Source organism: Colletotrichum fioriniae (genome assembly GCF_027942845.1).
Source record: "Colletotrichum fioriniae strain IMI 355084 chromosome Unknown scaffold_7, whole genome shotgun sequence".
In the NCBI taxonomy this organism is placed as follows: Eukaryota; Fungi; Ascomycota; class Sordariomycetes; order Glomerellales; family Glomerellaceae; genus Colletotrichum; species Colletotrichum fioriniae.
The window spans coordinates 1,462,009-1,486,953 of record NW_027076843.1 but is presented as its reverse complement, the minus strand read 5'-3'; the positions used below and the strand labels follow the sequence as shown (position 1 = coordinate 1,486,953).

Sequence of the window (24,945 nt, the reverse complement as noted above, 5' to 3'; positions counted from 1 at the left end):
TGTTCCTTCCGAGGTTGTGGCCCCCTGAGCATTGATCTGGTGTATTCTGAGCTAAGATAGAGGTGTTAAATTGCATATTTAGATTCAACAGCTTTGAGAAATGATTGCGTCTCAGGCTTTATCTACAGGTATTCATCCGGCATCGGAATGAGCGTCTCGTTCCCAGCCGCACACATCGCCGGGTGCTCTTCGGGGAGAGCCTCCGTGTCAGCCATCTTTACATCGGTGCACTATCCATTGATATCATATAAGTCTCAATCCCACGATATGTAGCTTTCAGCAGGGGCAACTCACAAAATATTGCACCTGGCCCGTCGCCGGGTCCTTGGCCTCAAAATACATGACTCCCATCTCGTTGAGTTTAGTCTCAAATGGGATCGTGACATTGACGCATACCTGCCCAGAGGGCTGGATGGGTAAGTCTTGCAGAATGACATGAGGGAAGTCGTCCCTCTTCTTCGGCACTCTGTTCCGAGTGTAAAGAGCCGTGACAAGGTCCCCAGGATGGCCTGAGAAGGAAAGGAACGTGCGAGAGCTGCGGGCGTAGGCTTGGGGGTTGTGCACGATCTCCCCTTTGGCTGTGTGTTAGACCATGACAATACTGGGGAGTCTGATGAACTGGAGACTGAAAGGAGAAACTTACGGCAAAACGGGTGGAACTCATCTAACTCTGGCCGAGACGGGAGGTTGGCACCACGGGATGACCATGGGTACTGAACGTGGAAACCGGCGTGGGCGGGGGCGGCGGCGGATGTGAGGTTAATGCCGGTGCCGAGGGCAAGCAAAAAAGTAAGGACGGTAGGAACGTTAGGCATGGTGTATGGGATGTCAAGTGCTGGATCGGCGTAGGTCACGCGGCCATCTGCGGCAGAGAGAGAGAGCAAGATGATATAGCTCGTGCCAAGACACCTGACAGTCCAACTCTCAACTGACCTGAGACTGTTGAAAGTCACCGACACGGTCACCCCGGAATGTCAGATAAATTATCCTCGTCGTACTGATCGAGTCAAGTTCTGGTGAAAGTTTGAAACTACAGACGCGTTGCAGTCCCACTATGTCATTATTTCTAGGTGCTCCTCAATGGCTAGACTGCGCCACACGGTTGTTCCGCGTGTTGAAGCTTTATTCGAATTCATCATCTGTCTCTGTCTGAACATCTCTGGTCTGCACTGAATCAATTCTGATCTTCTTTTTCATCCAAAATTTCCAATCTTCTCGCCTTTCTCATCATCGTCCGTCGTTTTACTCTCATTCGTGCTCTAGAACGACCTCTCACGATGTTTTACAAATCAAAGTCAAACACTTCCCAGTACACGTCACTCTCCCGACCAGGCGGCGGCGAGGGTTCCAGCTCTAGTACATCTCTCGAGAAGCGCTCATCTTCTGAGGATGATGACGATCACCCCTTGTTGGAAGCTTCTGAGAATCTTCCCGGTCTCCAGGCATCCAAACACTGGCAGCTTCCCAAGCTCATCCTCTACTTCTCCTTGGCTTTAGCCTTGCTATCATGCGCCAACATCGCTCTGCTTCCTGCGACGCTGTCAAACTACGCAGCTTACCCTTATACGGACTCTGAACTGAATGCCCTTCCCTACGGTGACGCCAGGTTAGGACTGGACAGAGCAGCCAAGATTCTTCGCCCTCCCAGAGAGTATCTCCGTGCCTGGCCGGACAGAGTGGTGCGAGTGAGCCGCAAGTTGAAGAATTCAGTGTGGGGAAATGGGCCGCAGGTCTATGTGACTGTCGAGGTACGCGCAATTTCCTATTATCTTGTTCTCACCATTTTCCGTTCAAACAAGAAAACTGATGTGAAAAAAAGGACTCAACCATCATGCGTTTCCCGGTTCCTACCGCCGGTATCAACGCCTGCGCAATCAACTGGCTCGCGCCTCCGGAAAATTCCACGCGCATCAAGGACCTGACAACCAAGGGAGACGTATCTGAGATTGAAGTCTGGCAGCTTATCGCGCCCTCGGCCACTTCGAAGCCCGGCTCATCCACAAATATGGACGAGCTCGACTATGATACCGTGTCGTACTCGGCTCTCCCTGTGCGCGGCGAGCTGCTCGGCGTACTAGACCTCACCGTAAAACCGAATAGCACGACGGTGGAGTTTGCCTGCCCTAGCGGGGCAGAAAATCTCGTGGTAGAGTTGAAGTGCCAGCGCGTGGCGTGTCATGTCAGCTTCATGCATCTGGACACCATGCTGCCGCGATTTGGGTTTGAGTTGGTGAGGAAGAGGGAATGAAGTGGAGGAGGGACTGACTAACGGATTGGGGGCAGAATATGCACAGACATTTGACAATGGAATTGGCCATGGCTTTCGTGGGCAGCATGTTTTGTTCCTAAATCCTTGGAGGGGTAAACCTAACACAAACACTAAAGGCCAGGTCTCACCCTACATACTTAGTACAAGAGTCCACTGCCCCCAACGATAGCTTCTAGAAATAAGAATCCACCAGATATTTCATTACTTTACCCTCCTTGGCCGATCCCAGGACACTAATCCCTGTTGCATCTCTCGATCACTCATCTAGAACTCACTCAACTTACACGCTCAACAAAATGTCCACTCAACTCGACGCCGCTTCTATCGCTCGTGTTTCCTTGCACGATCCCAAGCACTTCAATGTCCAACTCATCCAGACTGCTCACCGCCTGGCTCTCCTACAGCAGTGGGACATTCCAGCAAGCTCCAAGATCTTGGAACTAGGATGCGGTCAGGGAGATTGCACAACCGCTCTCGCAACTGTTGTGGGTGAGCAAGGTACCGTGGTGGCCGTCGATCCGGCCTCGCTGGACTATGGTGAGTTCCGACTGCCTTCTGTGATTCTTGTCGGTCGCCTTGGGAGGCAGGCCATCTAATCACTCGTGTAGGTGCCCCGTACACTCTCAAGCAAGCACAGGATCACATCTCACAAGGCCCGCTTGGCAAACGTATCAACTGGGTCCAACAAAGCCCTCAGGACTATCTCTCCTCCCTCGCTTCACCCAGCAACACCAAGGCCTTTGATGCAACAGTCCTTGCTCACTGCCTGTGGTACTTTTCCTCCCCCTCTCTCATCCTAGAAACCTTCCGTGCCAGCAGACAGCACAGCAAGCGTCTGCTCCTCTCCGAATGGTCCCTTGAAGCAACGCACCCAGCCGCCCGGCCTCACGTCCTAGCTGCTCTCACCCAAGCAGCGCTAGAGTGCCGCAAAGGCGAAGAGAGCATCTCCAACGTCCGTACGGTTCTGGGCCCGAAGCGCCTCACAGAACTAGCTGTTGCGGCCGGTTGGAAACTGGAGAAAGAGAGCCGCGTGCAGTGCGGCGAGGGCCTTCAGGACGGACAGTGGGAGGTCTCTACCTGTCTTGGATCCGGTTTTGCGCGCGAGGTGGAGGAGCGTGTCAAGGATGAGCGGGAGCGCGCCGTGGTCTTTGCGTTACGTGATGCTTGCGAGGCGAGTTTGGACGGTGTACCGGGGGGTAAGAAGGGTGTTGCTGCCATGGATGTTTGGGTCGCGAGCTTCGTCTGAGCTTTTCCTCCTTCTTTTTTCCATCTGATCGTGTGAACCTTAGAATAGTACCCGAAAAGCATAGAGGAGTCCGTGTTACATGTAGCTTAGGGTTGCTCGAGTCAATCACCCGAGAGGCTGCGGCAAATAAAGGGAAGCTAAATGTGCAGTACGCCTAGCCCTTCCCAAAACACGTGCTTCGTGCGCTTCTATGCAAAAAGCGAGACCGAGCTACCGCTAGAACCCAGACTACACTAAGTCTGACGTCCGCTTCTTGGCGACCTAGGTACGAGGAGATCGCATTGCTATCTAAAGACTATAGTGAATCCCTCCATTGCACATGTGGAGTTTGTAGTATGTCGCAATAGCCACCATCTCTGACGAAAGTCAATGTGTGGGACCTTTCATTTCACGTTGTTCCTTCTGTATTTTGCATATCGCATAATCGCAATGCTGAGCAGTGATCAAGATCCAAGCTGTGATAGTTTCTACTTGATTCACCGCTTGTCTGCAGTTAAGCTAAGCGAACCATGCCCCATGAATGGCCCATGGAGACGCGCGCCATGCTTCAAGTGAGTTTTGAGTCTCGTATGGGGTCAACCGTTACTTGGCTTTACAAGCTCGTAAAGTAGCAATGACTTGACTCGCGGGGCATATAGAAAATAGCCCGAAGCAAGTACGCAAGCCGGGCGGCCGGCCAAATCTCAAAGGCAGTTTGGGCTGATCTCACTGAGCTAGGCAACTGGTATTGGCCCAACTCTACCCGTTCATGACGTTGCCGTCTCGTCCGAAAGAGACAAGAACCAAGTTTGTCAACGACATCCTTGTAAGACTCATTGTTCTAAAATTGAACTGGGATCTACGAATTACACTAGAGAGAGCAGCAGATCAGCCCCAAGAAAGCACCCAGCCCCACGGGTGCTAGTCATTTGGTACGGGATGAAATAAAATTACCTGCAGCAAGGATCCTGCCAGTTTGGTTCACAAGACTTCCTCGGGAGTCGGCGGACAATTCCACGTTCTGACTCCCCGGACAACAAGAGAACCCGGGGCGAGATGCGGGACGCTGACCCCCGCCGCCCCGCGTTGCTATCATGCCAAGCCGAGGCAGGCCAGTAGGCCTCCAAATGACCATAGTGGAGCTGTGGAACACTTGAGGCCTACGGAGTAAACGCCCAATGCCAGAACCCCGTCTCGGCCGAGATTTGACTGGCGATGTCGGGGGGCCTTTCCGAGAGGTCTTTCTAGGGTTTCTCTTAGCCGCATCCACACGTGCTTTATCCGCGCATGGAGCCTTGGGTACGAACCGGAAGCAATGTAGTTGGTTCAAAGCCGGAACCCGGTCGGGTCTGCCCCACACTCCGGCGCAAGGTTTCGCATCCGGGCCGATGTTTGCCGCGGACCCCGCCGCCAGACAACGGTGTGGCCGTGCGGCCGCCATGAATCAGGCGTCAATCACACAACCGAGATATCTTGTCATATTTGATATTGTGGAGGACGAATTAGGGATGAGATCTACAGATATCAGCCGGGGTGAATTACTGCTAATGGCAATCGACGAGAATAAAGTTCGATGTCAGCCTTTATCTCCAGCAAGGACCCCCACTGTCAGACAAACGCCGTTACGCTGTTCTAGTGTACACCGATAAGGAGAGTGCAGCAAACCGTAAATCGAAAGCCAATCGACTGGTGGAGTCGATCTTTACGGCTGTCAGTGCTTTTCTCCTGCTAGGATAGTCGTACCTCATGTTGCTGGGATCACATCCCGTTGCGGGTTAACGTCGATTTAAGCTTTCGCTCACGCCTCATCGTTTGGCAAGCTTGGCAAGGGGACCACAGCGCTAGCTAAACGCCGTCGCAACGAGTGCGGCCGTCATGAATCAGGGACTCAGACGGCCCGCAAAGCCGTTGTCCGCGGCTGTCAACGGGTCTCAGCTTCGCTGGGATTGCTATTGTGGGAAGAGGGAGCTCGCTGGGGCGAGGCTTTCCGCTCGGCTGACGCTTCGGCGGGGATAAATCCACTCCATGTGTTACACAACAACCCCCTGGCCATAATGTGGCTATGGGCTACAGCCGCGCCGCACAGTTACTGCCCATGTTTTGACGATAGCCTCCTCTTCCTCGGCTCTTTCCAAGGTCGTTGATGATTCAAGGGGCAGCTTGGTGTTTCGAGTATGACCTACCATATCTGCTTGATCATCGTCTCTATTTCAATAATTGCGAGAATTCCTTGGCTAAACCGCAAGGTTATCGTCCTCAATGCAAGGCAAATTTGTTATGAGGATTTATATACGCGGGAAGTTTACTCAAGGTTCATTATTCATGTACAATGGTACGATCCGAACTCCGGAGATCACACTGTTTCTGGGATGAGCTCGCTAATCATTGGATCCAAAGGCCTGATGCTCCAGCTTTGGCCCCAGCCTCGATATCGACTCTGTTGAGAAAAGTCGGCAGATGACGGCAACAGCCTCTCCGACAATACAAGCACCCTCTCGTCGTCCCAAAACATTACCATCGTAATCTGCCATGATTGGTCGTTCATACTACTTCCTGCATGGGATTTTCCCCCTCCGTGACTACCACCATCACGACCACCGCCACTTCTATCGTTACTACCACCGTCGCCGCTGCCTCCATCACCGCTAGCTCCATGACCGCTACTTCCATCGCTACCGCATAGGATGTTGAGCCCTGCAGAGCCCGCGTCGGCAAGAAATCCGCTCCCACCGTCACTAAAGCTCCATCCTCCATCTGTTATACACTGTTCAAACCCCGATAAACCCGTAGCATCGTACAAGCAGTCACAGCCACCTGTATCATCCTTCGATTCAAAGTCCACTTCTGCATAGGAAACATCGCAATCTTCCGGAACTAGGTCTTCAGATAGCCAATCCCCGGTTCCCATGCTGGAGGTGGCATTCATATCGATTCCGGGGCCTCTAAACGGGCCATTGGAATACTGCGTTCTAGATTCCGCCCTTCGCTTTGCCTCCTCGATGATCTCATCTACATGCTCTGATCTGAAGTCACGTAGCGCTACGTAAGCTGCCACCTGCCCATCGTGGGTCAGGTCAGCCCAGTCAGCCAAAGTGCAGTCATGGTACATGGCATGCTCGTAGAGATAGCTCAAGGGCTGGGCGCAGTGAATGCCTGCGAGCTTTGTGCGATCGTGCAGGATAAGAGGTCCATCTGGCCGGACGACAAGTCTGCGGAGCCTCTTTTTCATAAGCCATCTTAAGGTAGTTGTGTGGCCGTTGTGGAATATTCTTTGGTCTTTGAGTAGGTTTTCGAACACCAAGCGGCGAGCTCTGAAATTCCAGCGGCTCCTGTCGCGGAAGATCCGTGATCGATGCATTGCGACTGCGATGTCGCCTAGGGCCTGGAGTGATTCGAGCAACCGAAGTCGATTTTCCATCCATTCTTTGCAACTAATCTGAGTGCAATCATCTCCCTCAACCATTGGTAAAGGAGCATAGAAACGTCGCTCCCTGAAAATATGAAGTTGAGCTACTGACCATGCGTCAAAAGGGAATGCCCAAAGATGCTTGGCCAAGGAACATTCTCCGCGTTTCGGTTGGGGGTGCTCAGCCTCCTCCTCCAAAGTGCGTGCTTCGGTACGATCCCATGGGAAGAGGCTTTGATGTCGGAACATGGGTGCTTTGAAACCTCCCCAATCGTTCCAGTACTCTGTCAGGCTGTCAATGATATCTGTGTCATTATGGTGGTCGAAACGACGGAAGCGAAGGAGAAACTCCTCCGTATGACCGTTTGCGGATGCTGCTTTCGAAAAAGGGATTACCCGCCTGGGGAACCCATCATGGCAACCGATTCGACTGACAAAGCTCATCAAGTAAAGGACTTGCGACGCCTGATCTGCGTGTTGCTCTTTTTCGCAGTGTCGTGGATGAACCATGAAGCTACCAAAGGCGTTACGGTCGATCAAAGCGTCACAGAACTTTTGACAATTGTTTCTCCCGGGATTCCACTCTGAGATAGAAGTCAATGATCCGTTCAGATCCAGTTTGCATATTTGACAAAGCTCAGGATATAATTGATGAATGGGAAGTAAACTTTAGGATAAAAGATAAACAGAGAGTATAACCAACCGAGAGGCAAGCCTTTATCGAAGAGTTTGTTGACAATGGTCTCTATGTTAATTTTAACGCGCCCATGAAGAAGTGCCTGAAGCTTCTTGAGAATCGTTTTTCTTGTCTTGAACTTATTCCGTTCGTTCCACTGGGGCGACTTCATCGGGTCGCCGGCATAGGTAAGACTAGCCTTGGCCACATCGCTGATGATTTCCGCCTCGGCCACATGATCGTCTTCTCCCAGCCTCCAAAATGGGCTGCCCACAACCTGTTTCATGAAGGATTTAAACTCGGCGGTCTCCATTCAGATGCTTCTCTGCCTTGAACGGTTGCCTGTCCTTACTGAGAGCGAAGCACTTTCTTACTGAGGCTGTGGTAGTATCTACGGGATGAAACTGGAGCCGGTCTCGAAGTGTGATCAGTACGCCACCCATGGATATGATAGGATAAGAGTCAGAATAGCTTCAATCGACGCTGTAAAAGGGGAATGAAAGAAAAGGGTACAAACTGAGGAACTCCATTTTCGATTAGCAGTGGCCCCATCATGAGACTCATATGGACATTTCCGTGCGGGTAATCTTTGTGAATTTTCGTGACCGTGGCTGCAGTTTTGGTGGCAGCCTTGAGTAGATGACTGCGAATGCCGTCCTTCTTTTCCTCCTCCAACATTCCAAGGCGCCCTGCCTGCCTCAGTCCGCTTTGAAGCACAATGCTGTGACTTAAGCCTAGGTAGTCAAAAGGCACAGTGAATCGTGACGAGCTCGATCGTCCTGATGGAAAGGGTATAGCTGTTTGATCGAATCCTCGGACTCTACATCGCCACTAGGACATTGGCACAATTCTCTTGCTTGTCTTCGGATAAACAGGTAGACAGAACGCCACTCTTATGGATCTTGCGTAGTTCCTCTGGGTGGTGCTTGTTGTTGGGCCTCCGAGCACATGTATCACAGAAGACCAGACCTTGCCCTCGATTTGATGACTTGTCACAAGCACAGTTGATAGCGCACCGGAAATGATTGCCTCGGATGACATGTTTGCACTCGGAGCATTTGAGGGCGCAGAAGTCGATCGGCTTCTGGCTATGCTCCCCGGGTGTCGACACAACTACTTCCAGGTTTACATCTCATTTGAATGACTCACTAGACTTCCGCCTCATTACTATCTGTGGTAGGTAATTCTCTCCAGATCCAGTGATACAGTCTCCAAAGTCTCTGCCGCAGATTCGCCCAGGTAGAAGCTGTACTCTCCAGCCTCGAGGACCCACTCTCTCGCCGACTCATCAAACGAAGCAAAATCCTTTGCCGAGATCGCCAGCTTGACCGCAGCACTTTCTCCAGGCTGTAGTCGAATCTTGTCAAACGCCGCGAGCACCTTGACCGGCGTGTCCGCCGACCGCTCTGTCCGCCCGGCGTACACCTGCACCGCAGCGCCGCCGGCGACGGCACCCGTGTTGGAGACTTCCACCGAGACGTCAATTACGTTTCCAGTAGAATTGCTTTTCGTCACTTGAAAGTCTGTGTACTCGAAGGTTGTGTACGAGAGACCGTATCCAAAGGGAAAGTTCAGCACCTCCTTTGCGACACGGTCGTAGTGTCTGTATCCAACAAATACACCCTCGGCATACTCGACCCTGAGCACTCCATCATTGCCCCTCTTACCAGGGAAGTTTCCATGTGCGGGAGCATCCTCTACACGAGCCGGGAAACTGACAGGCAGTTTTCCCTCGGGGTTCACGGCACCGGTGAGCACATCAGCAATGGCATTGCCGCACTCCTGGCCCGGGAACCACGACTGCGCCAGAGCAGACACCTTGCCAAGCCAGGGCATCGCAACAGCCACGCCGGTAGAGTTGACCACGATTGTCTTGCCGTCGCTAGCCTTTGATACCACATCAATAAGTCCATCCTGGTCGTAGGGCAGGTGGAACGATTCCTGATCGCGGCCTTCAGTCTCCCACTGCGGATCATGTCCGGTGAACACGATAGCAAGGTCAGCCTCGGCAGCCACCCGCGCAGCTTCGCCCTGAAGGTCTGCGTCGCGATCTGACTCCAGCCCGAATCCCATTCGGACGCCCGTGCGGCCTTCGAGGATCTCAAGACCAATCTTGTTCGGCGGTTTACTGTGGATGCGGAGGCGGTAGGTCTTGCCTGCCGTGAAGATGTGTTTTGTCTGTGGCTCGTTGGCGGCTTGGAAGAGGGCGCCCATAGGATCCGCGCAGTTCCCCTTTTGCTCAAAGACAACCTCGTCGTCTACGAAGACCTGGGTCGGGCCTATGCCTGAGCAGGAGATGTAGTGCGAGCCCGTCTCGGAAGGGGTGAAATCACCGACAATGTCGAGCGTCTTCCACATGGACTCTTGAGAGCCTAGCGGAGAGTAAGCCGAGTTTGGGTAGCTGTTTAGGACCGAGACGGGCTCGGCATCCTCTTTGCCAAAGTCGTAGAATACCCGGCTGAAGCCAGGTTGTCCATCGAGACCGACGATGGTGCCGACCCTTCCATCATGGGTGATGGGCGGGAGAAGACGCTCCTTGTGAGCACCCTTTGCGTAGGTGAACTCCACGTCGGAGCCAAGGGCCTCGTGGAGGGCATCCCAAGGCGGGAGTCTGTAGTGTGCGTTTACGCTTGCGCTGCCGCCGCCGTGAGCGAGGCCCTCTTTGGCGTAGCCGATGAGGGCAATCTTCTTGCCTTTTACCTTTTCCTTCGTTAGCGGGAGAATATTGTTGTCGTTCTTGAGGAGGACGATCCCTCGAGTGCCGGCATCCCGGATCAAGGCACGATGTTCGGGGCGATCAATGGCCTTTTCTACGGTGATGGTCGGGTCTTTGAAGCCGTTGAGCTGTTCCGTCCACTCGAGGATCGTCCGCACGCGCTCGTCGATGTCGGCCTCCGTGACCTCGCCGTTCTTCACGGCATCGAGGACGGCCGCGGGCTTACGTATCCTCGGGGGCCCAGGCATCTCAATATCCATGCCGGCCTTGACCCCCTCTGCCACGGAGTTCGTTCCGCCCCAGTCGCTCATGACTAGCCCCTTCCATCCCCACTCGCCTCGAAGAACCTCCTTCAGCAACCACTCATTCGAGTCGCAGTGCTTCCCGTTAATGAGGTTATAAGCAGACATGATTGCCCAAGGCTTCGCCTCCTTGACCGCAATCTCGAACGGCTTGAGGTAAATCTCTCTCAACGCCCGCTCACTAATCGTCTCGTCCACCGTCGTCCTCGCAGTCTCCTGCTCGTTGGCGACGAAATGCTTAATGGTCGCGCTCACGCCCAGACCTTGGCACCCCTGAATCATCTCTGAGGCGAGCTTACCTGCAAGGAAGGGATCCTCGCTGTAGCTCTCGAAGTTGCGCCCTCCTAGCGGGTGGCGGTGGATGCAGACTGTGGGCGCGAGAAGACAGCGGGCTCCCTTTGCTTTGGATTCCTGGGCGAGAGCCGCACCGACAGAGCGGGCTATGCGTCGATCAAAGGTCGCTGCTATGCTGCAGGCAGCGGGGAAACATGCTGCTTTTGTGCTGCCGTCTATCGCGGCGCCGCGGGTGCCATTGGGGCCATCAGTTGTCTGTGACGATATGGTCAATTCTGAGCCTCTGGTACCTATATGAAGCTGTTGGAGTTATGAATACCTTGATTGCTGGTACGCCTTTATCGGGGACATCGCCGGTTTCGACAAAGTTGCGGCCTGCAAGAAGGCGGATCTATGAGCGAGGAGTCAGCGATATTAGGTTACAGACGTTACGAGGAACCTTACCTTTTCTTCAAGAGTTAACGTCTTGAGGATAGCTTCAATATCTGTCCTTTCTGCCATTTTGAATAAAAATACCGTCTTAGCCAATAACTCTCGTCCTAGCTTTCATTATCATCAACTCATCACGGCCTGGGGGTTCATTTATTGCCCCGCGATGATGCCCCGCGGATGAGTTGAAGGTGGGGGCCTAACGGAGGTCGGAACTCGGAACCGTAAAGGCACACGGATGGAGTCTCCAGCATCCCTCCACATTCTGTGAGCTGCCCTGTGGAGGGATGGCGGAGAGCAATGACGACTTGCAGACCAAGAATCAGCTACAGATGTCTTCGCCAATAGAGGCGTTTCGAGATGCTCAATTCGGACCAGTAGCTTCACCCGCGATCGGCTGGGATGGGTCAAAGTTCGGAAGACGGCCGGGAAACTGAACCGGGACATATCTACGTTCAGGTGCGCTGACCTCCGCGGCCTCAGCCGTCGTCTAGATACTCATGTTGACCCGAAACTGAGACGCCGTCGAGATGTCATATTCCCGAAGTCAAAAAGGGCTGAATGAGCAGGGAAACCGGCCGACTTTGCATGTACTGACCGAGGGGCTCTTGAACTGGACTGGCAGACTGGGAAATTCATGCTGACTCATTCAGTTGGGCCAATTTTATTGATCCCCTAAGTCCCTCAAGTGTGTTCAGCCACTCAGTTGCTGTGGCTGCGCGGAATTCATTGGAATGAGCCACCAAAGTTCATCTTACTAGTGGCGCCCAAGCTGACGTGAGATAGCAGAGTTGATCTCATAGCAGCGCCGAATCAGATCAACCGGCAACTCTGCGCGCCAAGCCCACCCACCTGTGAAAAGCTAGCGGGTTCTGGATGACCAAAAGATCTTGCGGGTAGATCCCTTGCTCTCGGGCTGCGGCAGGCCCCAAAATGCAGCGTTTCGCTGGCAGGTCACGCCCAGAGAGCCCGTTGTGCGGTGCCACATGTTCTCAGGCCCATGTCAGGTACAGGTCCACACGGTTGAGGCGGTCAGCGGGAAGTCTAACCAGTGAACCGGGACAAACGGCCTGTTGTGACACCGGCTCAGATGAGCCCCTGAACTCAGTGACGAAGCTTTTGGAATATCACTTTTCGTGCTCGTGTTCATTGAGAAAAAAGGATGAAAACAACATGGAAATCAGCACCTAAGACGATGCTGGCGAAGTATGCGGAGTTTGAGGATCTCGGTGGGTGTCTAGCGGCGGACATGTCGCGTGGAAAGTTCAGACGGCTGAGCCGCTCGGGGCTGAAGTTGGCCCGCCTCACATTGTTCAGCTACAAAAGTCACCGAGGGGGCAAATTGAAGAAGCTCTTTGGCTCTGTTCGCTCACCTCTTCTAGATGCCCTCTCTCAGTCTTGGAGTAACTTGACTCCGGCGAGATGGTATCACTACAACCAAGGACTAGTATGCTGCCTGACGCAGGGGAACCTGAAAGAGACTATGGAGATGAATGAAAGAATTCAAAAACAAAGCCTAATGTCCACTTGGTCTTTGTCTTGTGCCTGAGCCGCCGCCCGCGTCCTCCACTCCGCCAGTTCCAAATTTCCCCCAACTGCAATTGGTGCACGTCATCAACTGCGACGGGACGTTCCACCAGAATAGAATTCGCCCTTTTTTTGCCCACGCTAAGATCCCCCTCTTGGACACTCTGCCCTTGTGTTCCTCCCTCTCGCGACGCGGCTCAGGCGGAAGCCTGCGTCCGGTTGACTAATCCTCCAATACTTAGTAGGCGTTGAACAGCTCTGACACAGTTCATTAAACGCACCCTTTGCCTTCTTGTGCTTTGAGTCCTCCTCTCGTGAGACTCTTGAAAACTGTTCAATGCTCTCATCGTAAACTCACATAATCCGGCAAGCAAGATGGCTTCGACAGACGCCAACCTCGCGTCCATATTACGGGAGTCTCTCAAAGACCCCAATGTAAGAGGCTTCCATCGCGATGAGGAGGATACGTCCTTGCACACCCTCCCCAACGATGAGGAGTCCATAACGGCAGCCGAGTCTGACGACGACAACGCCAACACGCTCGAGCCGAGTACATCGTCCAACGGCTATACCTATGGCACCTCTCAGCCACCGTCAGCGACAACTCCAAAGGCCACCGATTCCCTCCGGGCACTAGCAAACGGTCGTCGGCCGACCATTCTGCCAGAGCAGCCAACACCAGCTGATGATGCCTCGCCGCCGCCGCCGACCCGCGCCCTGGCGCCGGATCTCCTCCGCGGACTGCTGATGATGTTCATGGCAATGGACCACAACGTAGTCGGCCTCAACGCCTGGCCACACTCCACCGGCGCAAACCACCAAGAATCCGACTCCGCTGTCGTAGAGCGCTGGAACGGCCACTTTGGCTACGCCGTCCGCATGCTCTCGCACCTCTGCGCCCCCGGCTTCACTTTCCTCCTCGGCATGGGCGTCGCGTATTTCGGCCGCTCCCGCCTCAAGATGGGCTGGTCGTCCGCCCGGATGGCGAAGCACTTTGCAACGCGCGCCGTCATTCTGACGGCCGTCTCGACGGTCATGGGGTTCGTGCTGACGCAGGGCCAGCTGTGGTTTCTTAACATGGTCCTAGTGGCGCTGGCGGTGGATTACCTCCTCGTCGGCCTCTTGTGGCTCGCTATCAACGAGACGGAGCCGTTGTTGGCTAACGTTCTCGATCGTTTCTTTGTAGGTACCGGTTGTGGAGGTGGTCGTCGTCGCGGCGACGGAAGTGAGAGAGCGCCTCTCCTCATTCATACGGGCCACGATAACTCGCCCAAGTCCAAGACTTCCGCTCGTGCCCAGCAGATCTCATGGCACATCCACAATGCTGTGCTCCTCGTCCTCGGCTTCGTCACGATTTGCTGGAACCACTGGGTGTCACCGACCCACGGAACCTGCGCCGCCGCCTCGTCTTCCCCCGTCACCGGCACGGCAGCAAACGACTTTTGGCGTTTCTGGTTCTTTGAAGTCAACCGCCCGCGCGTCATGTCCGGCTTCCCGCCGCTGGCGTGGCTTTCCTTTGCCATCCTGGGCCTTCTCTATGCGCGTATTATCCTCGCTCGTCCCTTGTCGCCCACGAAGCTGGCCTGCGGCAACGTCGCCGCGGGCCTCGTCTTCAGCGTTCTCTTCGTCCTCACACGTGTGCTCCGCATCGGAAACCTGTCCGAAGGATGTCTGCGGACCCCGGACCAGGCGGCGAGCCCGGACGCGAATCCGTACCTTGTTTCCGTGGCGTCCTTCTTTTACGTTGTGAAGTACCCGCCAGACTTTGCCTTCTTCGCATACACTCTTGCGGCAACGTTCTTCCTGCTCGCCATCTTTGGTTCAGTACCGCCGCGGCTTGCGACAAAGTGGCTCGGCGTGCTTCTCGTGTTTGGCACGTCCGCGCTGTTCTTCTATCTCACCCACCTCGTCATCCTCTTCAGCTTCTGCATGCTGCTGGTCGGTCTCTTCGGGCGCGAGAACGGCCTGCCTCCTCCAATGGACGGTAGGCCTGCGGTCGGGGTCAGTAACATTTGGGTTTGGTGGGCGAATTGGCTGGTTGTTATGGCGATCATGTATCCGCTATGTAGATGGTACAGCGCTTTTAAGAAGACGAGAAGTGCGGATTCGGTGTGGAGGTTCTTTTAGAGTTGACGGTCCGCCATGTCGTGATGGGTGGCTCGGATGGCGACATTGAATGCTCATCTAATCAGATGGCTCTCACTCATTCTCTTAACAAATATCACCACATCTTTGCATGATTGGGCTCTTGGTGAACACATGCAACGAGCAAACATCGTACAGTTGGCCTAATGGAGTTTAACAATTGACAAAAGAAACGCTTTGAATTGAGACTATTCAATCTGAGGGGTATGGACGAGGAGGGCATCGGCCCCCTCCTCAAGGCCTTCACAATTTCAACACAACTGCGACCGTGACACCATCCAAACATGGCCACATCAATAAAAACACTTCACTTCCATCTCGGCTGAGCACCCGGTTGAGGGTACGGCTGAACTCTCACCGACCTCCTTCTCGTAGCCCTTTGAGGCCGTGTCGCCGCCGGTGTTTCCGCTGCCGCTACCATGGGCGCTGCCGGGGTCTTCCCAGTCCGAGCCCGTGTCCTCGCAGCCGGCCGACCAGCGGCGGCACCATCTGAGCTAGGAGCAGTAGTAGTTCCCGTCTTCCCCAGCACGACTGCAGATGTTGTCTTCGGCTCCCTCTTCACCCTCTTTGTCGCTGTTGTCGTAGCCGTCGTCGGCCGCGTCGGTTCTGAGCGAGTCTGGCTTTCCACCCTCCGAGCAGTCCGCAGATTGCGTCCTTTTACCGGGCTTGACGGCACAGTCTGTGGCGCTTGTGTCGTAGGCGCAGTCGCCGTCGCCGCTGCTCTACCAGTCTTCGCCCTTGTTCTCAGTGCAGGCGCTCTCTTGGATACGCCCGTCTTGTGAGCGGAGGAAGTAGGAGCAGACGTCGGTGCCGGCGCCAACACCAATGGCTCAGAAGATCCCTCCGTCGTCTCCGCGGAATCAGTCGGCTCCGACTCAAGGTACTCCGTCACCATGGTAGGGTCCTCCTCCGGTGGAAGCTGGTCCGTCAGCCGCCGCGCCGCAGTCCACGCCTGGACTCTTTTGCGGCGTGCCGTCTCTTCATCTTCCTCGTCGTCAACTGCGTCGACATCGACATCAACATCGACGTTGACGCTCTCACCAGCTAGCCTCTCCGCGACCCTCAGCTTTGTCCACGACGACTTCATAATCTGCCGCTGCGCCTCGGACTGCCGTAACCACTTGCAAAACCGCTCATTCGACCTCTTCCACCTCCGGTCTTCCTTCTCCCTCGCTTCTTCCTCCGCATCGTCATCCTCCTCCATAGGAACAGTCACAGGCAAAGGCGGCGCCTCTTCGACGTGAATACTCGGCGACTGCTTCCTCAACTGCTCCCGATCCTCCAACGCAGTCACAGCCCTTCCGGCCTCAAAGTACCGCCCAGCAGCCGAGATGGCCATCTCCTCCGCCGCCTCGAGGTTCGACCGAGCAAGCAGGCATACGTCGCCGTGGGTGCCGAGGTCGCGTCGCACGCGCTCCCGCCGGTCCTCGGCGGCCGCCAGCGCGGCGCGCAGTGCGTCAATGGCCTCGTTGGCGTCCTCAAGCTCCTGCATCTGCCGCTTCATGAGCGAGAGCGACGTCTCGCAGATGTCGCGGGCCCGGGCCAGGGCGGCGTCGGCCTGGAGCTTGTCGCGCTCGGCATCATCCCGCTCCGTGATGGCGCATCGGGCGTCCGCAAAGTCAATGTGCTTGCCGCTGTGGCCGCAGTTCCGGCAGACGTCTGGGTCCATCTAGCTGGACTACCACTGCTCCGGCTGCCTAGAGTAGAAATGCACACTCTTTTCCGAGGTCACGGATACGTTCGCGCTTGACTCAACCCCATGTCAGCACGCTCAGCCTTACTCATCGAGATCGCAAATGAAGGCATATTTAAGTAATGTGCCCCATGGGCAGATTCCCGCTGCAATCAAGCACGGGGTTTGTCTCACCTTTTGGTAGTTCGAAGATCTTGTTTCCCGCCGGTGGGGATATCAAAAGGAGGCTGTAGATGATGTAGGTAGGGGTCTAAAGGTGGACATTCGAACAGGAAAGGGTCCTGAGGTGAACGGTAACGAAGGAAAAGAAACCACCTCTCTCTCACAGCGTAATTGGAAGCACCTGGGCGGCGGGGGGTCACGATCCTCTTCATCATTGCAGAGGACCCCGTTTTACTCCAGGTCCAGGGGGATGTATGTGGATCTTTTGGAAGAGTTAGCGATATTGAGTCGACTCCATTTGTGCTCAGGTGAACGGCCCAAGGTTCGTATGAGGATACGTATGGGCTCTCGTATGCAGACACGTAATGCGTCATTCGGGGTTGAATAAAGAGTCAAGAGCCAGTTGTGCCCTCAGATGCAGGTTTGGCAGCTCCTCGAACCTTGCTTTATGCTGAAGATCGTTCACAAACATGTCATGCGATGGCATCATGGCAGTGCTCAGTGCTGAGAAACTCTCGAGCAAACTCTCAAACCCCAGGAAACTATTCGTTTCCAACAGCCTGGTGCTGGTACCCATGCCTGCCGGCAGGAAGAGCAAGAGAACCCTGGCTGCAGCAGCTTCCTGCAAGTTTCCACACCATTACATGGCTTTGATGCCGATTCGCTCATCCTTTTCTCTGGTCTCATCAATGAGAAATCCAAGTTTCGGGGGAGTGGTTCGTTTCCAGCCGTTGCTCAGCCAAAGAAAAGGAGAATGGGGGCATGGAGCCATGGATGGATTTGTTCTTCATAAAAAAAGCAAAAGGACATGGGTTGAAGAAAAAACTGACTTTGAACGTTGGGTTTTCTCTTTGCAGTTCTCCACCGAAATTGCTACCAAATAGGGGAAAGCGGCTCAGGTGGCACACGGATACGGCGGGATTTTCATGACTCTCACTTTCGGTTACATTGTGACCCCCTGGTAAGGAGCTCCAGTTTCTGAATGGGACCGCCCCTCTGAGGGTCTCGTGAGCGTCAGGGGTCAGAGAAGGAGGAGATGAGGCGATCCCCAAGTTCCCAACCCTTTCTGTCAATCCAATGTCCCGGAGTCAGCTTGGTCTTTGTTTCATAAAGTTGTTCATGGCTATAATACAAGTATCATAAGTGTACAAACTTTCCATTCTAGAACCATTCCACGCAGGCATCCCGGGGTTTCGGGGGTCTCACGGTCTCAACCCGCGTCTCACTCTAGTACGGCCTGACCCGCCGCTTCTGCCGAGTAGCACCCGTAGTTCGTCGGGCCCGGCCCGTTGCCGCAGTAGCACCAGCATGTTCGGATTTCTCGATGTTTCTGAATGCGCGGCCCAGTGCCTCTTCTATCGAATCATCAGACGCCGGATGAGAGCTGTCCTCGCGCTTCGAGATGCCTCGTGTCGCCCTTTCATTGGTATGACCCCACAGCAGTCTGCGGGGACTCAACATCATCTCGGGTGATGAAGACATGGGCGGTGAAGACGGTGGCGTTGGACGCCTGACAAATTCCTGCTCTTCATCATCCTCTATCTTGATCGAGTGAACAGGTGTGGAAGAGGCCACTTGAGTGGGAGTCTGAGCCCAACTGTCTTCTTCGTCCTGTACTGTGACACGACGTGTACAACCTGGAGGAAGGCCGACGAGTGGTGAATTTATACAATCTCGGAGGAAGTCGAGTTTAGGGTCGCGGATTTTTTGCTCCCGACGATATTTCCAGTCTTCCAGAAAGTACTGGTATCGCTGCTCTTCATCTTCTTCGAGCTCTTCGGGATCGGCAAACTCTTCCTGCTGCCACCACCTAGCCCGTTCTGATGCTTGTGCTGCAGCGCTTCCTGGCGCTTCCAGTCTCGTGTCTCGGCTGGTCGGTCGGGTCGCCAGGTACGTCTCAATCGCCAATTCCTCGCGAACCTCCGCCACGTTCAACAAGTCGCACATCGCCATTCTCTGTCTATACAATGACGCCAGCATCTGTTTTCGGTTGGTGCGCGTGAGAACAACACTGTCGCGAGTTTCCTGCGCCTTGTGCAACGCCCTTCGCAGCGGGCCGAGGACGGCTTGCGAAATTGCCATCTCCTCCGCCATCTTGATGGCATCCTCCATCTCACGCACGGCAGCATCTGCTAGTTGACACTCCCCGTCGAATTCATCGATCACGTATTCTGCATTTTTGATAATACGCTCCAGTCGTTCCCAAGCACGATCGGTCATAACTCGCGCGGCGACGGAGGATTCAAGTTCCATCATTGCGCAATTTCTATGCTTGATGGTGGTGTGATTGCCGCTTCTTCCGCAGCCTCTGCATGGCGTCGGATCCCATTCTGCAAAGCCACCGATGTATTCTGACTTCCACAGGGGTTGCATCTGGCAGGCGTGAGCACACTGTTGGTTTTCCACGGGAGCGGATCCTCTCACCTTGAGTGGCCTTCTCACCGTAGCCCTTACTTTCTTGATCTTTGTGTAGTATTAACGAATGAAGTAACCCGAGTCCAATTGAGTTTTATTTGCTCTCCTGAGCATATACTTCAAACACCTCGCTGGGGGATTTGTTACGAAAGTGTGTTGGACAAGAAAAAGCAGTGTAAGTGGAGGCGTGTGGATGCGGGGGTTTAAAGGCCTGGTGCTCACAGACGCGGACGCGTCAAGCAACGACGCGTTTTACTGCGCTATTGCACGGATCCCCTTACCAGAGTTTCACAGGGGGTACACTTGATCGCTGGCACCAGCTTAAACTCGGATATTTAAAGCAACATTCCTGTAGTAGGTAGGCAGGTCGTTTAAGAGTAGAGAGTGTAAGACAATTCGCAGGTTCTACGCGTTATCATAGGTAAGATGGCGCGTCTATCCTACAGTACTGTCTTTCCATCGGGGGACTTAACTCCACCATGATGCCCGGAAGTTTGGTGGGGTGATGACCCAGAGGACCGGGCACCGTTACCTAGGGCGCACCGTATCAGCGGATATTGCCTTCCTTCATACATTGCCTCCGTCTCAACGTTCTCGTCTGTTGTCGAGGGTTAGCGTCCATCAAATGGCGGAAAAGCGCCAGTGGTAGCAGACTCTGGCGCATCAATGAACAGCCTTGCACTCGGCGAGGTAATATCACAGGTAGCTTGATAAAAATGATCCAACTGTCAGGCTAGTATTAGATGTGTATGTGCCATCATCCACGGGGAGGAAGCTCAGCTAAGGTACTCCGGAGCAAATGTCAACCTCGAGAATAGTACGGTCGGTACCGATGGCGTTGACCACAACTCATTTGTCTCCGTGGTCTCCTCGCCGATGACAATGTCTGGCCATTATCGCTGACAGCAACTCGCCGATCAACTTCAGATTGCGCGTCGAGGGTGGCCAAAACCCAGTTCGCGACGGCATGATACTTTGTCGTCCCTTCTCTCACCATGCGAGTCCATTCACCCCCACTCGGCCGAATGTCGTCGCTTGCGAGGTAGGTCAGCGGAGTGATACTGCAAACCTCCCGCTGAGGTCCTACATTTTCCTTGTTTTCTTCAGAACGGTCGTGATCCTCTAGGCTGTGGTCCGTGATGCGTCTAGGGTCAAGGGCATACATCCTCCTCGTGGCTTCATGCAAACGATTAACCAAATGACTAGACTTGTCGATCGTGTCTCGGTGGCCGTCGAAGCTTTTTGTAAAGTCGGCCCAGCGGGTCTTATGTTCTTCCAACGTTTTCATACGGCGATTCCGCGCTTCCTCGAGTGCGGCTTCAAGAGACTTAATGTATACGTCCTCGCGGGCCAGCGTCTCGTGCAGACGATCCTCGTCCTGCTTGAAAGCTTGCACCCGATCGTTGGTATTTTCTCTTCCAGCTATTGCAACTTCACAGTCCGCGGCGATGGTAAGCACCTCTTGGCGGTTGGCGCATCGTTGATCTCTGACGGAGACACACGGTTCGGGGTAGACGCTGCCACAGCCGCCGCAGGGCACTCGACTCCAGTGGGCCTTAATGCTCTCTATTAGACCAGTCATTGTGGGTAAATTTGGAAATTGCCTTGCGTGATGTCGTTGAATATATTATAAAATATCGATGTATTTAATTCAAGTTATGGTGAGGTAGCTCGCAGCGCGTTCAACAGCAGTGGTGACTCAACAAAGATTCAGTGTAATTATCGGTGCTTACCTACGAGGGGTGAGACAATCGCGTCCATGCCACTCCGGAAGACGCGCTCAAGCTACTAACGCGTTGCGGGGCACTGAGAGCTCGGGCATGGCGGGGTACAATGTAACTCCCAGGGGCCATTTTCATTAGTGCTTGGTTTAGAGACACTTTGCTTAACTCCTTACCGGGTATTTCGCAGTCATAAGGCCCTTAACAACAAGAGAGTAGCTTAATTTAAGTCATATTGACAGCTTTCCAGTCTTGTTGATCGGTTTCGAAATTGAACGTGCATCAAGAGAGTAGAACCGGGCACTCGAATCCTCTCTCATCACGCCGAGTCCTCACATCCAAGCCGCATGTAACTGACATTGGGGCAATTGTATCTTGTCAAAGGTATCTTAAGGAAGCCCTCGCAGTGTAAAATGGCCTTATTCATGTTGATGTTCGTTTCAGCTTGTTAGGGGAACCGATCATGAGCTCAATAGCTGCGTGCGAGTTTAGAGTCTATTCAAACTCTCAATCACCGCTATACAAGTGGTGTGCAAAGTTCTTCGTGCGGCCTGATGAACGTCCCCAAGGCCACTTGAGAGGTCGCCAGAGCGACAATGCCATCCGGCTCTGAGACATTCAGCTCTTCACTAGGAGATCAGTGGTTGACTTCCTGCGGCATCCGCGAATAGGCAATTGATGACATTAGAAGTGTTTCCATGTTCCTAGGCAAGAAATATCTCACGTTTTGAAGTCCCGTGTAGATATGGCAGAGGATCTGCCTTCAGTGTCATTATACTTTAACGAAGAGATATGTTGACGTGGCGGCACACTCGTCGGTTCATCTGGGGTGCCTACCTATGAAGGTAGTGAGCTTCGACCACAGGGTTAGGTGCCAGAGACACGGGAGCCGCTAGCTGAACTACATATATTTACCATCAAGGTCACTAAGCAGCTTATTGTGTGAGGTTACGCTCTCCATCAAGGTCGTACTATTAGTGAACTATGACGTGGCATTCCATCTTAAAAAGAACCAAAGGTCCCACATCATGATTAGCATGATACACTCCTCAATCACCACGTCCGGCTTTCAAGCAACGTCTTGTCTCTTCTTCTCAATCATCGCCCCAATTACCTTATTACTCCATTCGTTCACCCAGCTACTGAAGTCTATTCGACAGATGCAAGTTCAGCTTCCTCAGGCGGCGTTTATACCTTCGCACCAGCTTGGCTCATCTTACAACCTTATCATGTCCGCCCATTCATCTTCCATCCGCACCTGCTATCATTGGATTATACTCGTCATGGATGGAATTTTCGCGTTCCTAGTCACCGGAATATCTTCCTTGGTGTCTACGATTTTTACCCTGTTACCTCAAGAATCACCTACGCAAAATAGCGATCTAATCACGCCCTATCGAAAGCAAGGCAAGACCTCGAAACAATACGAAATATACACCGGATATCATCCGAACTCGCATAGAATGCGCAACAGCATCAATACGGCAGACTGTGCGATATATCAAATTCCCCTCGAAATACAACTGCAGATTATGGGACATTTGAATCTTGTTGACCTGTTCTGTCTCCGACAAAGCTGCTACATGTTCCTCTCAGCATTCGAACATGGAACCTGCAAAGACCAATTAATATACCAGAAGATTATTCGGCATCTGAATACAAGTACTATCGAACATCTTATATCGTTTCTGAATATCAATATATGGCCAATCATTTGCAACATCGGCAACAAAATCCCGCGGGGTGTGGCGAGGTGCAGCGCAGATATCAGCCAATTGTCGAAATGAATCTCAATCGTCTTTCTGATGAAGAAGAACAAGAGGTCGCACAGCGAACGAGACTGAATGCCGTTTGCGAAGTTTGCTCGAAGAAGCAAGCTATTCCTTCCAGCCTATTCTGTCACAAATATTTTTATTACCCGGAAGAGAGACTTTTACATTGCGCCAATTGCAAAAGAAAGCACAACGTATCCCTATTTTCCGAAAATCAACTTGCGAAAAGTCACCCGATATGCATGGGCTGGGAAGGGAAGATCCCAATTTGCCCTCACCAACACATGTCCTTGCTTGAGATATTCAAGTGGATGGAGAGTGCATTTGCTCAAAAAAGTGCAGAAAGTCTGAGCTTATCCTGTCAGGCGTGTCAGATACACTTCCAGTCAAAAGGACAGGAACACTTCCCAACGCTATCCATCTCCAACGACCATAACTTGCGTTTGCACTGGACTATGGTGGTATGTGACCTAAGAAAAGGGCAGCTCGTTACCAAGGACCTCATTCGACAGGGTCTAATAGACGTGGAAGAGCGCTTTGGTAACGAATACCTATGTCCGCATCTTACCTTCAGTAACCAAGAACTCATGATGCCTTTCAACTGGGAGCATTGCGTTTGTTTTAGGGAAGCAAGTCCGGAGGAGCCGGAATGTTATCGAAGCAAAATCAGGGATCACAAAAGTTCACAGTGTTGCGCTTGTAACAGCTCGAAGCACGCAGATGCGACAGGTATTCTCATGATGCCAAGCCTCGCTAGCAAATGTGGCCATTCCTTGCATCAGGTCGTTTGTAGACTATGCCATGCAACATATCGATGGGGTGTTGATTCCAATCGTATTACGTTCACAAGAGAACATTATTTTGTAGGGATCAGTATGTTCCATCAAAATACCCATAAAAGACAACTTAGCCTGAAGGGAAGGCAGGAAATGTCGCGGTTGGTTCGCTGCCTTGACCCAACCACATACCACGGCAATGAACATATGCAACAGCATAAGGGTTGCATCGATAAGGCTTGTTCAAACTCTCTGAACCGCCGCATGTGTTTGTCGAAAGAAGTATGGTTAAAGGAGAGGATGGAGACAAATATCAAGTTCGAGTTTTTAAGATGGTCAGTTCATGTTCAAGCCGTGGAATGAAGGGATAGCAATGATTTGTCAATGGCCCCTGAGGCAGCCCTAATATCGGATCAAAATACATCAGGTTTATGCTCTAACAAAAACATTTACATATGGGGGCTAGACATGCGATAGTTCATGTGTATTTATTCATTGCTCTTGCATACTACTTGGAAAGAAAGAACTTTTCTCCACGTGATCGTACTCGTTTGACGTCAGCAGAACTTACCTTAGGGAATCACACACTCTAGATATCGATAGTAGAACATGACGAGATCGAAGTCTCTAGGTTGTGGAAGTTATTGACTCTATCTCATCGTGCAACTGCGAGATAACGCCAGTGCATGTATAGGGACCATTTATGTGAGGGGAAACAGATAATAATACGTTGATGCAACCCTATTTCCCTTATCTCTTACAATAAATATAGAAAAGAAAATCCTGCAAGAGCAGAGATGGAGAAGACTAGAGAACACGTGTATTGTTGCTGTTCACTTGATGGGACAATGCGCATTGATATAACCTAGTCGGCTGGATAATAATTAAGCCTAGCAACAAGGCTCTATGTATCGAATACGACGATAAATAGGTGTTAAACGTTGTTAGGCAATAGCTCCGAGATGCATATGCGGTTGGTTGTATCGACCTGTGGCCCAAGTCGTGCAGCCAAGACCTTGAGACCGTTGGAAGTCCAACCCAAGGGGACCGAAAGCAATACAGCAGTCTGAAAAATACACCGCTGGAAAGATCAGGGGCTTTGTGTGGTTAAAATCACACAAAGTGGTGTCGAAAATGGGCACACCCCTGGAACCACTATGAAGTACATACTTATGTCTTGACGGGTGGAAATTTCTTCAGGCGGCGCAACCTCCAGATCAAGCAACGATGCTCTCCTCTTATGCACAAGTTGTCACTTACCCAAGTATATAACATCATGTCCCTTCGACGAAACGAGAAAATACCTGATCGTCAATTCTTTGACTAAATCCAGCGCCTCTTGCGCGCCATCTAAGACCACTCGTCAACACCCGCTACATGTAGTCTCGGCGGCACCTCGTTCACATTCCTAGTCACT

General features: G+C 52.8%; 7 protein-coding genes across 7 annotated transcripts; 3 read left to right on the top strand and 4 right to left on the bottom strand.

Annotated features, from left to right (window-relative positions):
- Window positions 1-122: 122 nt before the first annotated feature.
- N0V96_006572 (uncharacterized protein) lies at window positions 123-815 on the bottom strand (the record flags this gene model as incomplete). Its single annotated transcript, XM_053195037.2, has 3 exons — window positions 123-230; window positions 295-572; window positions 644-815. The coding sequence occupies 3 exons, from the start codon at window positions 813-815 to the stop codon at window positions 123-125; spliced, it is 558 nt and encodes a 185-aa protein (XP_053047608.2).
- Window positions 816-1,277: 462 nt separating this feature from the next.
- N0V96_006571 (uncharacterized protein) lies at window positions 1,278-2,248 on the top strand (the record flags this gene model as incomplete). Its single annotated transcript, XM_053195036.2, has 2 exons — window positions 1,278-1,748; window positions 1,820-2,248. 2 exons carry the CDS (start codon window positions 1,278-1,280, stop codon window positions 2,246-2,248), a joined length of 900 nt encoding a protein of 299 aa, XP_053047607.1.
- A 317-nt stretch (window positions 2,249-2,565) lies between these two features.
- On the top strand, window positions 2,566-3,515 carry N0V96_006570 (uncharacterized protein; the record flags this gene model as incomplete). Its single annotated transcript, XM_053195035.2, has 2 exons — window positions 2,566-2,806; window positions 2,878-3,515. The coding sequence occupies 2 exons, from the start codon at window positions 2,566-2,568 to the stop codon at window positions 3,513-3,515; spliced, it is 879 nt and encodes a 292-aa protein (XP_053047606.2).
- A 5,228-nt stretch (window positions 3,516-8,743) lies between these two features.
- N0V96_006569 (uncharacterized protein) lies at window positions 8,744-11,389 on the bottom strand (the record flags this gene model as incomplete). Its single annotated transcript, XM_053195034.2, has 3 exons — window positions 8,744-11,143; window positions 11,208-11,279; window positions 11,333-11,389. The coding sequence occupies 3 exons, from the start codon at window positions 11,387-11,389 to the stop codon at window positions 8,744-8,746; spliced, it is 2,529 nt and encodes an 842-aa protein (XP_053047605.2).
- Window positions 11,390-13,219: 1,830 nt separating this feature from the next.
- Window positions 13,220-14,971, top strand: N0V96_006568 (uncharacterized protein; the record flags this gene model as incomplete). The annotated part of the gene is made up of 1 exon (XM_065757762.1): window positions 13,220-14,971. One exon carries the CDS (start codon window positions 13,220-13,222, stop codon window positions 14,969-14,971), a length of 1,752 nt encoding a protein of 583 aa, XP_065613679.1.
- Window positions 14,972-15,296: 325 nt separating this feature from the next.
- N0V96_006567 (uncharacterized protein) lies at window positions 15,297-16,658 on the bottom strand (the record flags this gene model as incomplete). The annotated part of the gene is made up of 1 exon (XM_065757761.1): window positions 15,297-16,658. One exon carries the CDS (start codon window positions 16,656-16,658, stop codon window positions 15,297-15,299), a length of 1,362 nt encoding a protein of 453 aa, XP_065613678.1.
- A 1,413-nt stretch (window positions 16,659-18,071) lies between these two features.
- Window positions 18,072-19,100, bottom strand: N0V96_006566 (uncharacterized protein; the record flags this gene model as incomplete). The annotated part of the gene is made up of 2 exons (XM_065757760.1): window positions 18,072-18,460; window positions 18,515-19,100. The coding sequence occupies 2 exons, from the start codon at window positions 19,098-19,100 to the stop codon at window positions 18,072-18,074; spliced, it is 975 nt and encodes a 324-aa protein (XP_065613677.1).
- Window positions 19,101-24,945: the final 5,845 nt, after the last annotated feature.